The sequence below is a fragment of the Schistocerca cancellata genome, chromosome 10, assembly GCF_023864275.1.
Source record: "Schistocerca cancellata isolate TAMUIC-IGC-003103 chromosome 10, iqSchCanc2.1, whole genome shotgun sequence".
Lineage (NCBI taxonomy): Eukaryota > Metazoa > Arthropoda > Insecta > Orthoptera > Acrididae > Schistocerca > Schistocerca cancellata.
This window is the reverse complement of record NC_064635.1, coordinates 133,842,079-133,857,324: the sequence shown is the minus strand read 5'-3', so window position 1 is coordinate 133,857,324 and position 15,246 is coordinate 133,842,079. Positions and strand designations below refer to the sequence as shown.

At 41.7% G+C, this 15,246-nt stretch overlaps 1 protein-coding gene and 1 non-coding gene across 2 annotated transcripts in view; both read left to right on the top strand.

The window, feature by feature from the left end:
* The window catches only part of LOC126106567 (protein Smaug homolog 1), a 106,141-nt gene that overhangs the window by 79,041 nt on the left and 11,854 nt on the right, over nucleotides 1–15,246 (top strand). Inside the window, exons 8-9 of the mRNA XM_049912909.1 lie at nucleotides 2,614–2,886; nucleotides 5,032–5,326. Coding sequence (XP_049768866.1) covers nucleotides 2,614–2,886; nucleotides 5,032–5,326 — 568 coding nt within the window. The remainder of the gene's footprint in view (nucleotides 1–2,613; nucleotides 2,887–5,031; nucleotides 5,327–15,246) is intronic.
* Nucleotides 3,611–3,736, top strand: LOC126107091 (small nucleolar RNA SNORA79). Its single transcript, XR_007523501.1, has one exon. It is a non-coding gene; the product is annotated as a small nucleolar RNA SNORA79 (small nucleolar RNA).

The window sequence follows — 15,246 nt, the reverse complement described above, 5'->3', positions numbered from 1 at the left end:
TAACTTGGATGCCTAAGGGGGCGTTCGGCGAGCCCACAGGTATTAAATAAGTTTACTGACGAAAATTAAAAGTTTCAAAATGGTTTATGTACTTTAACTAAGGCATCGGTTTATAAATGTTGTTAATTGTTATAAATATTGGATTGAGTGAATAAAAAATTGACATATTACAATACAAAATACAGATGTGTTCATATACAATAGACTACTATGAGTCCTCCACTTCAAGACATGAAACACATTTCACAATTTTTTCTGAATGTGTGTTACACACATGTTTGACACAGTCCACAATACTGTTTTGGTTTACTTAGATTGTTGTACTTCTGCTTCTATGTTTTACCTTTTCTTACACAAACTTGGAACCGACCTTTCCCTGCAGGAGGTTGACGTGCTTCTGTTGTCACTTCTTTGATTTTCTTTTGTAGAATAGTCTCCATTGATTGAACAATTTGGTTAGATAACCCTCTTGCATTGGCACTTGTTTCTTTTACCTGCAATTTCACTAGTTCCATCCCAGCTTGCAGAAGATCAAGTTTCCGTTTGTTGTGTTTCTCTTCATTCCATCTTGGATGTTGCTGGATGAATATGGTGGTTGCATTGACAGCACAAGTGTCGATGAGAGTAAAATACAGATAGAGGCCATCTCTTTGTTCCCCTCTTGTAGGTGTACATACGCGCTCAATGGTATCAATTCCACCTAAGGTGGAATTATAATATGCATTTATCTCGGTTTTATCCTCCAACAGTGCCTTTATCTTGGTGCATTATTGACAACATCAGTAAGTTCTTACTTGGTTTCGTTTTTGCTGTGTAGGACACCAAAGTTACTGGAGGCCTACGTGTTGGGAAATGCACTAACTCACTAAAAGTTTACAAGCAAAATAACAGCTGACTGACATCAACAATCACTCACTCTGAAAGTAAACCTATTGTTGTGAATATCAAGAATACCAACCTACAAGAAACTAACTTGCATTGTTGTGGAGATTAGAAATACGAAATCCTACTAAGGGAAATTTTCTATAGCATGGAAGCCTAAGAGGGGGGGGGGGGGGGGGGGGGGTTGTTGGACCCATACTAAGTTTATTTTTTTTTTTCTGTCAAAGGAGGAATTTTCTATAAAATATATTGACACTAATGTTTCATAAAATAGCAAACGAACAATAACTCAAAGGGAATATGTAGTATGAAAGTTACTTGGGCAAAAGCAGGGGACATAAAAAAAATTGTGGGTTCAGCGAACACCACCCCCCCCCCCCCCCCCCCCCCTTAGGCGTCGTAGGGTTGAGTTTAAAGACAGCCAACTCAGGACACCATTGTTGTGAGAACTATCAAACATGGTAAAACACCCTTTTTACCAAAAAAAAAGGTTCAAATGGCTGTGAGCACCATGGGACTTAACATCTGAGGTCATCAATCCCCTAGAACTTAGAACTACTTAAACCCAACTAACCTAAGGACATCACACTCATCTATGCCCGAGGCAGGATTCGAACCTGCGGCCGTAGCGGTCACGCAGTTCCAGACTGAAGCGCCTAGAACTGCTCGGCCACATCGGCCGGCACCCGGCCGGGGAACCGCAGAGTTCGATCAAATGCAAATTTTTGCCCCCCCCCCCCCCCCCCCCCCCCCCCCCCCCCCCCCACCCTGCAAGTTACAATGGTGTAGTGCATCACAAATTTTTGCATTAAGGTCATACAGTCAATAGGGACTATTAACTATTACCTTGACATTATGCGCCATTTGTAAGAAGCAATAAGCAGCCCGGAATTGTGGAAAAACAATTCATGGGTTTTGCATCACTACAGTGCACCTGCTCATTCATTGTTGCTTGTGAGAGATTTTTTTGGCCAAAAACATGACAATCTTGCCTCAGCTGCTACATTTGCCAAATTTGGCCCACTGTGAATTTTTCCTGTTCCCAAAACTGAAGAGACCAATGCAAGGATGAAGATTTTCAAATGGAGGAAATAAAAACCACATCACTGGATGTACTCAAGGCTGTACCAAAAAGTGCTTATGAGAAGTGCTTAGAGGATTGGAAGAAGTGTTGGCACAAGTGTATTGTATTTGAGGGGGATTACTTTGAAGGGGACAACATGAATATTTATGAGTAAATAAATATTTTTCCATAACAGTATAAAGTCACCATACTGTTTGAACACACTGTACACTTAAGTTACCCATTATAGATCCAGTATTTAAAAAAAAAAAAAAACTGCCTGTCACCCCCACTCCCACACACTCAACATTGACCTATCAGGAGCTTCTTGACACCACCTTCTTGCTCATATCTAGAATTCTCAGGGAATTTTTTTCCAAGTTTGAGTAGCCACACTAATAATGCTATCTGGTGGCTTTTCTGCCTGTCACAGAATTGCTACTTTAATTGTCTGCTGATGATGTGTAAGTGTGTGACATTATATAGACACCTGTGTGTTGTGGGTGGTGCTTCACACTCTTTTGTGTGATTGTGATATTGTTTTCCTAGTAAAAAGTATCTTTCCAGCAATTGCCTTCTCTCTCTCTCTCTCTCTCTCTCTCTCTCTCTCTCTCTCTCTCTCTCTCTCATTGACAAGTTACAAGTAAGGGTCGCCTTTTCATTTCTAGGTGTGACGAAGGGAGCAAGGCACAAGATTGTGATGTCGGTGCGGAAGCTGCGGGAGCGCGGGTCGCTCTTGCGGCAGGTGGAGCGCGAAGTGACGGAGGGGGGACCCGCTACCCTGGGCCCGGCCCTCGACGAGCTCAAGACTGTACTCTTGTCCCCCATAAAGCCACAGCCACCCACAGCTGCAGCGGAGGACGCCAGTAACACTGACGAGGAGGGTACCGATGATAGGGAGTTGGACGTGCCCACTCAGTTCACGAGGTGCATCGGGAAAGGTGAGTTCACAAATCTGTTTGTATTGATTTTGTATTATGACATAAAAATAGGTCAAAAATAACATTCCTGTAATGCTGTGTCACTTTTGGTGGTAATAGTCAGTGACGGTTGTCGGTGACGAGTATATTTGTTTTTCTTTTTTTTATATGTCGTTAAGTCTACTCGTGTCATAGATTACAACCATTGTCTCTCTTACTGCTAATAGAGTCAAAACTCAATAAAAAGTGTTAGTTTTAAACTGTTTCTGGCTGAGCGGTTCTGGGCACTTCAGTCTGGAACCGCGCGACCGCTACGGCCGCGGGTTCGAATCCTGCCTCGGGCATGGATTTGTGTGATGTCCTTAGGTTAGGTAGGTTTAAGTGGTTCTAAGTTCTAGTGTACGGATGACCTCAGCAGTTAAGTGCCATAGTGCTCAGAGCCATTTTTAACCTGTTTCTATGTCATAATATAACGTAAAATATTGGGTGTGAAAATGGCATAATCCTGAAATTATAACAGAACAATAAAGTAGTTACAGCTAAAACCAGATAGGACTTTATTTAAATGATGAGACAATGGTTAATTTGAAATGTTGGGTACAACTACTACTAGTTGCCATGTTATGTTCAACGAGCATGTACAAAAATTGATTAAATCATATATAATATGCTGTACACAGATGATGAAAATGTTTTGTTTTTTGTTGATGTCATTGGGGGCTTACGAAATGGTATGAAGTGTGCTTGGCAGTTGTTCCTCGTGCAGGACATTTAGTATCTGCAGGATTTCAAACTGCCATATAATAACTATGGATTGCTTCATCCTGAATTGTTGCCATAACACTGTTTGGCTTTGCGGATCCAAACAATCATTTGATAATGCGTATGACACCAGCCAGGCACAGTTTTGTGTAGAGTATACAAATGCTTCATTTTCTATTTGTTTAGCCACAGGATTATTCTTTTAAATGTAAGATACTTAATTGTACAACCTGAGCACTGATTTTTGCTTAGTATAAGAAAAGGTAGATTTAAAACATATATGATTCATATGTGTGTTCTTCGTTTGGGCTAATTGTTTTCAGTGGCTGTAGCTCTGTACAATAGTGTTTCTTGCCTGTCCATTTTGACATTTAAAGTACTCGGACCTCCTGAAGAAAATCAGTGAACTAGTATCCGTTGTAAATCAACAGTATGTTTTGGTTCTAGACTGTACTAAAAATTGTGTTCAGCATAGTGTACCCAATTAAACTTCAGAAAGTGCTGCATTGTTCTATAATATGTGTAGTACCAATGTGTCAGAGTTGTAGCCTCACATTGAAAGACAATGGAGTCGTTAGGATGTAAGGCAACATTAGTCTCAAATTACTATGTAGACACAAAGTCAGAGCAGTATCTTCTCTTTCATCTGGGTAACAGGTGGTGCAGGGAATTTTATGAAACACTTTCGGTCTTAAAAAGATCAGAAATTCTGCAACTAGGCATATGAAGGGGCCAATGAATAATCATAAACATTACTAATGTAAGAAGCAGTAATAGTAGAGCTTATTAATGCCAAAAATAAAATTACATAACATTAATGGAAATTCCAGGGCGGTCACCCAAATGTATTTGGGTGTCTGTGTGAAAGTCTGTGCTATTGCTGAAAAAGAACTAACGCTCAAAAGCAAAATTCACAGTTTGTTTTTCCAAAGGCAGTATGGTAAAGTTTCTACACTGCTGATAAGCGAAAGAGTAGGAAAAGAAGTTGTCAAAACACCTCAAAACAGCAAAATTTTGCTGTACAAAATATATGTGAACAGACGGATCAAACAATATTTAGAAGGTAATGGATAGCACGTTTTTTCACATTACTCAGTGTTTAATTCCCTTTCTTGCAAGGGGGCCCTCTTTGGTTTTTAAGCATTGTTAACTAAAAGTCATCTGCAGTATATTTAAGCACAAATTGGTAACTGATTGTGTAGTGTTAAAGTGTTGTGCTTCAGAAATCTTTTTTAGCTTCCCCTAGTAGCATTTTTTTACTTTTGTTTATAAGTTCTGTATTTATTACCAGATGGATTGGGCTTAATTTGTATGTGTGTATTAACAGCATAAGTGCCAAGTTATATGTGTGTAAAATAGGAAATGTTTTTTGTCCGGTTCACTTCATCTCATGGTGTGCTTCAGTGTGCTCAAAGATGCTGGGCGGCGTGGGAGGGAGGCCGGATCCCGAGTGTGCAGGCCACCTGGTGCAGCTGGTGTACCTGCTGGACCGTGCTGTTACCCACGACGCCTTCCCCCCACACCACAAGCGCCGCCTGGCCCAGTGGCGCAGCCGCGTCCAGGACGCGTGGCGCTGTGTGCCGCTGCCCCTCCCACCCCCTCCGCCACCTCTCCCTCCTTCGCCGTGCCTCTCTGGCCCCGTGGTGTCAGGTCCGGGCCAGCACCAGTCAGGAGGGCTGCGAACGAGTGGCAAAAACAGGTGAGTCAATTTGTGAGTGACATCTGTCTGTCATATGTCGCAGTGGCGACGTAAAGCGTGCATTTGTAGTACACCTACGTACTTACTCCTTAACCCACTGTACAGTGTATGGAGAGGGTGTCTTGTACCACTGATGGTCAGTCCCTTGTGTATTCCACTTGCAAATGAAGCTAGGGAAAAACTACTCTCTCTATGCCCCGAGGCCCTGAATGTGTGATGCACGTCATTGACAATAGGAATTTTCTACAGTTAGCATAGCCAATTCTCTAACCTTTCGGACAGTGTTTTGCAAAAAGATCATCATCTTTGCTCCATCTTCATTAAGCATTTCCTTAATACTGGCACGTTTGTCAAACATACCAATAACGAATGTAGCAGTGTGCCTTTGGAATTGCCTCAGTATCTTCCTTCACTCTGGACTGGTGGGGATTCAAAGCATTAGAGCAGTACTCGGTATTCTCTAGCGTGAGTGTTCTTTATGCATTCTGCTTTATAAATGAGTTACTTCCCCCATAATTTCCCCAATAAACTCAATCAACTATTTGCTTTCCCTACAACAAAAGCTTCATGCTCTTTCCATTTGACATCATTTTGCATTGTGATGCCTAGCTATGTAACAGACATGACGGTGTCAAATAGCATGCCACTAACATTACAACAAAAATAATTAATTATTAATAATATAATATAGATTAAAACTGAAGAAACTGCAAAAAGGAGGGAATTTAAGGAGATGGGATCTGGATAAACTGACAAAACCAGAGGTTGTACATAGTTTCAGGGAGAGCTTAAGGGAACAAATGGCAGGAATGGGGCAAAGAAATACAGTAGAAGAAGGATGGGTAGCTTTGAGGAATGAAGTAGTGAAGGCAGCAGAGGATAAAGTAGGTAAAAAGACGAGGGCTAGTAGAAACCCTTGGGTAACAAAAGAAATATTGAATTTAATTGATGAGATGAGAAAATATAAAAATGCAGTAAATGAAGCAGACAAAAAAGAATACAAACGTCTCAAAAATGAGGTCGACAGGAAGTGCAAAATGGCTAAGCAGGGATGGCTAGAGGACAAATGTAAGGATGTAGAGTCTTATCTCACTAGGGGTAAGGACAATATTATGGAAATGGAAGAGGATGTAGATGAAGATGAAATGGGAGGTACGATACTGCGTGAAGAGTTTGACAGAGCACTGAAAGACCTGAATCGAAACAAGGCCCCGGGAGTAGACATTATTTCATTAGAACTACTGACGGCCTTGGGAGAGCCAGTCCTGACAAAATTCTACTATCTGGTGAGCAAGATGTATGAGACAGGCGAAATACCCTCAGATTTCATGAAGAATATAATAATTCCAATCCCCAAAGAAAGCAGGTATTGACACATGTGAAAATTACCGAACTATCAGTGTAATAAGTCACAGCTGCAAAATACTAACGCAAATTCTTTACAGACAAATGGAAAAACTAGTAGAAGCTGACCTAGGGGAAGATCAGTTTGGATTCCGTAGAAATATTGGAACACGTGAGGCAATAGTGACCCTACGACTTATCTTAGAAGCTAGATTAAGGAAAGGCAAACCTATGTTTCTAGCATTTGTAGACTTGGAGAAAGCTTTTGACAATGTTGACTGAAATACTCTTTCAAATTCTGAAGGTGGAAGGGGTAAAATACAGGGAGCGAAAGGTTATTTACAATTTGTACAGAAACCAGATGGCAGTTGTGAGTCGAGGGGCATGAAAGGGAAGCAGTGGTTGGGAAGGGAGTGAGACAGGATTGTAGCGTATCCCCTATGTTATTCAATCTGTATATTGAGAAAGCAGTGAAGGAAACAAAAGCAAAATTCGGAGTAGGTATTAAAATCCATGGAGAAGAAATAAAAACTTTGAGGTTTGCCGATGACTTTGTAATTGTCAGAGACAGCAAAGGACTTGGAAGAGCAGTTGAACGGAATGGATAGTGTCTTCAAAGGAGGATATAAGATGAACATCAACAAAAACGAAACGAGGATAATGGAATGTAGTCGAATTAAGTCGGGTGATGCTGAGGGTATTAGATTAGGAAATGAGACACTTAAAGTAGTAAAGGAGTTTTGCTATTCGGGGAGCAAAATAACTGATGATGGTCGAAGTAGAGAGGATATAAAATGTAGACAGACAATGGCATGGAAAGTGTTTCTGAAGAAGAGAAATTTGTTTACATAGAGTATAGATTTAAGTGTTGGGAAGTCGTTTCTGAAAGTATTTGTATAGAGTGTAGCCATGTATGGAAGTGAAACATGGACGGTAAATAGTTTGGACAAGAATAGAATAGAAGTTTTTGAAATGTGGTGCTAGAGAAGAATGCTGAAGATTAGATGGTTAGATCACATAACTAATGAGGAGGTATTGAATAGAATTGGAGAGAAGAGAAATTTGTGGCACAACTTGACTAGAAGAAGGGATCGGGTGGTAGGACATGTTCTGAGGCATCAAGGGATCACCAATTTAGTATTGTATGGAAGTGTGGAGGGTAAAAATCGTAGAGGGAGACCAAGAGATGAACACACCAAGCAGATTCAGAAGGATGTAGGTTGCAGTAGGTACTGGGAGATGAAGAAGCTTGCACAGGATAGAGTAGCATGGAGAGCTGCATCAAACCAGTCTCAGGACTGAAGACCACAACCACAACAACAACAACCGCAACAATAATATAATATAAATGGAGAGAGCGGAAGAGTTGAAGGGGAAGGAAGAGGGGTGAAGGAGGAGGATTGGAGAGGTTTAGGGAAAAGTCACTCAGAATCCTGGGGCATGGGAGACTTACCAGGAAGGAAAGATTCCAGAAGTTTGTAAAAGTTAAAGCCTTCTCTCTCTCTCTCTCTCTCTCTCTCTCTCTCTCTCTCTCTCTCTCTCTCACACACACACACACACACACACACACACACACACACACACACACGGGAGAGAAGGAGAGGGGGAGAGAGAGAGAGAGAGAGAGAGAGAGAGAGAGAGACTGTCATACTTTCCTGGGCAAGTTTGACAATGTTCTTTGTCTCTGAGGAACACTTAACCACCTAGGACAGCATACTGGGTACTATTACTTAGGGAGCAAAAATGCAATGACTGAAATGACTTGAACCAGCAATCCAGCAGTTAAGTCACCAGCAAGACATATGACAAACTTGTTCCAGCTACTACCTGTTGCACTAAAGATTGTAGTTACTAGTGGAACTATCTACTTATAATTGTTTCATCTGAATAAAGATGGACAAACATTTTTTTAATTTATATATTCGGGCCCGACGGGGCATGTTAGAGAACATTTTTCAACTCTATTGACTTATCATAAGTTGTACCCCTCCCAACACCCCCCCTCCTCCCCCACCAATCCCCCTTTTCCAATATTTTTTCGTCATACAGTTTGTCAGATCAGTTTTTCTATTAATTGTAATACATACAGTATAGAAAGATTACACGTGGGCATCCTTGCCACCCCGAGTGACTGCTACTAATAGTGATGTATCCTATACAGTAATCTTAAGAGTTGTAGCACCTCTGGTGCCCTCTCAGCTTCGTGCACCAACTGGTGACTTGTTGCTTGTGCCTTAAGCTGCACTGTGGACCACGTAACTTCTGATTTTCCGATAATTTTTCGTTCAGAGTACCACTTCTAAATGCCTGACAGACAGAGGAGCTGTAAATGTCCAGATAAATTAGTGAACACAAATATAAGAGTTATTGCACTGCAATACATAAAGCTGTACAGCAACTCATTGGATGTGTTTGCGGACAGATACAACTAGGCAGTGGTCTCTCGAGGCGTGCATTACTGAATACAATATCGACAAGACTATGTATGTCCTGGGCACCACACTGTCAGTTACTGTAGTAACTGTAGTAACTATGTGAAGGCTATAGGAGACCCGTCTTGTAGACTGAATCTTGCTGGATAGTCTCCAGTACAAACAGTAGCTACAAACAGCAACTCTGGATTCCGTTCGTACTCAAACTGTTGTACGCCAACACGGAACGTGAATACCATTGCACTTCCCCCTTGATTGAGGTTGAAAAGGTACACTGATGATGTGACAAATGTCATTGGTTGTACAAAAGTGCTCAAATTCTTTGAACACAGTGGGATCAGAGGTCAGTTACTAGCAACTGTGGAATAGGCCAACGAATGTTCGAATACGGTCCAGCAAAGTCCAAATGAATGTGCTGTCAAGGCGCTTCCAGTTTTGGCCAATCAAAGAAATTTAGGTGAGGTGAGCTGCCTGGAGTTTCGCACAAGCATGGCACTGTGCATTCATCTGTTCTTTTTGAGCGTCCGTGCCGAACAAAGTGCAATTTCTGTGAGCTAATTGTTTTGTGTGGACCAGCTCCAGTGACCCTGGTGGAGCACGCTAAGTAAATGTCTCCGGAGAACGTTTGGGATCACCACATGTGATTGTTCTGATTCGCTGCATAGCAAAATAACACATTGAAGCACTGAAAAGTCATGACTATGTGCAGGGTATTGGGCAGATCACCAGGTTGATTATTTGTTTCACTGAGCGAGGCCAACCCGTGCAGATGTAGTGCAACAAAATCTGCAAGTCCAGGTCTGCTGCTGCTGCTGCTGCTTTTCCTGTGATAGAAAGGAAATTGGTCCAGTGTGTTCAACTCCTGTGAATTGATGAATCGATGACAACATACGATTCCGATGTGTAAAAGCCTGCCTCTGGTTCCACAGGAAGATGCAAGTGTGTGTTTGCTTGGCTTGCTTGGATGTGGGCATGTAAATTATCTCATGCTGATAATGGAAGAGAATAAGAACCTATCCTTGCAATTTGTATGCAGTGCAGTTTGGAATAAGCATGGCCGTTTGAAAATTGACTGCAGCAGTTCGTGTCAGTGACTTAAGTAGCATTGCCTTCCACACAGGTATTGGTGGAATTTATGTAGTCCATAAATGATTGCAAGAGCCTTCTTTTCTATCCGTGAGTAATTGTTCTGAGCCTTGTTGAGAAGTTTGGATGCAGAAGCCATTGGTCTGTCTGGAGAACTAATTCTGTACGAAAGTACCGCACCGATCCCATATGAGGATGCAGTGGTCAAGGCAACTGGTTTACCAGGACTGAAATGGACCAGACAATGGTCACTGAGCCAAGTCTCTTTAGATTTCTGAAATGCAGTGTCACATTTCTGGAACCACACAAAAGGTATATTTTTATATCGAAAACGATGTAGGGGTGCTAAGATTTGAGCTGCATGAGGAATGAAGTGGATATAGTAGGGCATCTTCCTTACTTCTGACAGTTCAGAGTTTTTGGAGGGTGAAGTCACGAATAGCCAGCAAGTGACTGCTTGGGATGAACACATTGGGAATGTATCACATTACCTAGGTACTCAAGTTTGTCTAGAACAACACACACACACACACACACACACACACACACACACACACACACACACACTTGTCTTGGTTTGAAGTGTTGTCAGAGGCAGGCCTCAAATGTAACAGAGTACGCAAATCACTTGCCCTTCTGCTTTGTGCCCTGGTACCATAATTTTATCCAAGTACTTTGGACTTGCAGGCACAAATGCAGTTTCTTGTTTCAGATTGTGTCGAATGATCACTGGTGCAGATGTGTTAAAGAAAGGCAAGTGAAGAAATTTGTTTAGTCCCATGTTTGTATTAATTACAAAGACTCCTGTAACTCTTCATCTAATGGAATCTGCAGGTAGACATCGTGCAGATCAATCTTGAAAAGCAACGACCCACTCCTAAGAGGTCCATAAGCTCGCCAGGTCACGGCAGTGGAATGAATCGGCTACTGCTTGCAGATTCTCTGTCACATTAGTCTGTGGAGATTCTAAATTTACCTGAAGGTTTCATCATGAAAACTGATGGGGATGCTCACAAACTGGCGGTGATGAGTGCAGTGACGCCTTTTTCCTGACACTGTGAAAGTTCCTTTGCAACATGTTCACAGGGCGCGTAGGGTACCACACGAACTCTGCAAAAGTGCAGCTGTGGATTGTCTTTTATCATCACATGGGGAACGAAACTGGTAGCTTAACCTAAGCCCACAGCAGAGAAACCTTTAAATTTGTCACACACCTGAGCAGTACTGTCTCCAGAGTCGAACAAAGTATCTGCTAGCACATTGCCTAAAACACACAGCCAAACAAGTCAGTTAAGGCTAAAAATATTAGCACTGTCCAGTGAACCCAACAAAGCCTAAAACGATACGGAGCCTACAAGCTCCTAAAACCAAAATATCCTGTTCATTATACACTGTCATTGTAGTTGTCGACATCTGTAACGTGAAGTTTGACAAGCAGGTCATAAGTAGTGCAATTTAGCAATGACACTGAAGCACCCATGTCTAACAGAAACTGAAAACTTTGGCCAGCAATAACAAGATTTCCACAAAAAGTTTGTTGGAGTGGCGTTGCACTGAAGAAACTACTGATTATTTGTATTGCACAGTTTCATTGTTAAGATCTACACTAGCTTCACAGCTTGGCTCAGAATGAACACGAACTTGAAAGTTCGGAGTTACGTGAGCGTTTGTTGCGAGTGGAAGTCACACCTGCAGCAAACAGCTCGAATGTGCCTATTCTTACCACACGCAAAATAAGTTGCGTAATGGGAAGGGCATCGGTCACATTTGTGAGATTCGAAAAAACACAGGCAAGATTTCACGCAGGTAGATTTCTGGCCAGGTCATTTGTGGCGAACTGTGGTGTACCTAGCTGGGCCACCGTGTTTGCCTTTGCAGTGGGGTGCTCGTGTTGCTGTGGAGTGTTCTCTTGGGGTGGGGCTACGGCACAAATGTTCCCTACTTGCAAACTATCAACTGTACGGATCTTGAAAGACAATCTTCAAAACCTGTTGCCACTTGGGGGTCTGTATTTTAAGATTTGTTGAGATTTTACTATCTGCCAAATTTTCAGTTATAATGAGTTATGTCACTATAGTATTTTCCACATTCACACTTAAATTTGCACTGTCATGCTTAGTTGTTTTTCGAGCCTAAAGAATTTAAATCTGGCAGCCACCACTTTGATCTTCTTACAGTAATATTTGTAGAGTGCTCGAGTGAGCTCCTCGTAGCTAACTAGTTCGGGTCCCTTAGTAGGGAATAATACACAAATGCAGTAAACGGTGACACTGACAGTGGGCAGAAAAAAGACTGCTTCAGAGTACATTGCATTTGGCAAGTGACAGTGTGTGCTTCAAATTGTGACAAACTGTTGAAATGGAGACGGCAGTGAAGGTTGTGTTGCTTGTGGCAGTGCAGTGGCAGAGTCCGTATCTCAGCTGCTGCCCTCTGCGTTTGGATGAACCCCTTCATCAGTTCTGTAATTTGATGCATTGACTGCATCTGTAACTGAAAAACTGATTTAGATTGAGGGGTGGTGTCACAGCATTAGCATTTGTGGCGCCACTAATTGTGAAGCAGGCAGATGAGGGTGTTTGGAACAGCGAGTCTGACACAGTAAAAAAAATGCCGATAAAAACACGCGAGAAATCCTAAAGCGTAACTTGTCGACTGTGGCAGCACAGCAAGTAAATAGCAAAAATGAAGAGCACGAACTTGTAACTGAAAATATCCACAAGCACTAAAAGTTAACACTTTCGAGACGAGCGACGTAGCTCCTACGTCGGCCTATTATCAGCAATGTTAACGACTCCCAGCGCATGACTTTCAAGACCAAGAAAAAATTATAGATGGCTGCGTGTGTCACTGTTGGAGGTGGTACAAGAGTATATTTTGAGTCATTTGCTTTGCCGCGCTCACGCTCGACTTACAACAGGCGCGCGGCAGTTCGAAACTTTAGATTGTTGTCAGCTGATAGCTTTGCGCTTTATTTTCGTAATGGCCTTGCGAGATGAGGAAATAGTTTTTATTGAACAATAGTGGTTCAGAATTAGATGAAGAAATTGCAGATTTTGTCATTAGTGATAGTAGGCTATTTTTTGTCCGAATTTTCCGTAATTCTGTGGTTTGATTCCTGGTCAGAAAAAAGATAATTTTTGCGAATTTTCTTATAGATGAAAACGATCCCTCGGACGGTGAACCGTCAGGAAGACCTGAAGATGAGGCTATTGACATCATTGTCACAACAAACACAACTGGCCATTGCAATTTGGCATATTCTTCTGGCCAGTGGACAGATATTGTGGAAGCTGTGACGTAGGGCTTTGTTTTCCAAAATGTTTTGCAATATTTCACACAAAAGCCAATGTAACTGTGTGATTATTAATAAAATAAAAGTTCATATTTCAACAGTCATTCATTTAAAACTAACAACTTCAGTCCTCTGTCCCTTAGAGGTCCTAAAACCTAAAAAAAAATTTTTTTCACTGTGAAAACGGCGTACTCTCAAATTAATACACAACCCTTGTCACTAAGGGAATGGATGTAGTTTTTAAATGCAAAAGAGCAATCTGTTTTCTGTGGTATAGAATCTGCTGTAGAAAATTCAGAAAAACTGTGAAATCGCTCAGTACCACCCGGTTGAGCATCCACACTCGCGCTCAGTCCTCAAAGTGTTAACGAACAAGCAGGCGAGGAACATCAAAGTGACAGAGGAAATGATACAGTGCAATGAGTTCTGAATTATCATAGCCAGATGATGATACAGGTTGTCCGGGTAGAATGGCTCACACGTGTCGTATTAAGTTTAGATGTGGAGTGAAGAACTGTGATAATGCAAACAAGTTAGTGACACACAAATATATGCTTTATTGCACAGTGATACTTAACTAAAGTTGCACAGCAACTTGTTGCATGTGTTTGTGGACAGATACAATTAAGCAGTGGCATGTCAACGTTGTTGCTGTTGACAGTGTCAACAAGACTGTCTGTCCTGGGCGCCACGTTGTCAATCCCTGTAGTGAACACTTACCCCTATGTGAAGGCTGTAAGCAGCTCCACTGGGGACTGTCTCAAAGGCTAATCTCCACTGTAAACAGCAACCGTGGAACTCTATGCTCAAACAGTTGTACACCTGAATATGAATTCCGTTACTGCCTATGGCTGCCGCCTATCACATTATGGAAGCAAAGCTCATTGGCGGCAGCACAGAGATTGCCATTTGGGCTGCACTTGGGGGTGGTGACGAACATTGAGGCACCACCCATGGTGCCATTCAGAAACTGTCTCTGGGTGACGTGTTCAAAAATTCTTACATATCCTGTTTCCATTCATACAAACCACATGGCCATAAAACATCATTCTACATTTTCTCATTGCTAAATTTAGTTGTTAAGTTTTCTTCTACTAATCTTAATTATGCCTTCCTGTATTCACTATTGTTTTACTGGCTCCAATATTTATCGCAGGCTATTCCTATTTCTTTTCCATGTTTCCTGCTTCTTCTGTCTGTCAAATCTAGATATTTGGCTGTGTATAAAAATTCTGATTTTATTACTGGAACATAGTGCTGCAATACTTGCACGAAAGGATTGTTGTTGTTGTTGTTGTTGTTGTTGTTGTTGTGGTCTTCAGTCCTGAGACTGGTTTGATGCAGCTCTCCATGCTACTCTATCCTGTGCAAGCTTCTTCATCTCCCAGTACCTACTGCAACCTACATCCTTCTGAATCTGCTTAGTGTATTCATCTCTTGGTCTCCCTATACGATTTTTACCCTCCACGCTGCCCTCCAATGCTAAATTTGTGATCCCTTGATGCCTCAAAACATGTCCTACCAACCGATCCCTTCTTCTAGTCAAGTTGTGCCACAAACTTCTCTTCTCCCCAATCCTATTCAATACCTCCTCATTAGTTACGTGATCTACCCACCTTATCTTCAGCATTCTTCTGTAGCACCGCATTTCGAAAGCTTCTATTCTCTTCTTGTCCATACTAGTTATCGTCCATGTTTCACTTCCATACATGGCTACACTCCATACAAATACTTTCAGAAACGACTTCCTGACACTTAAATCTATA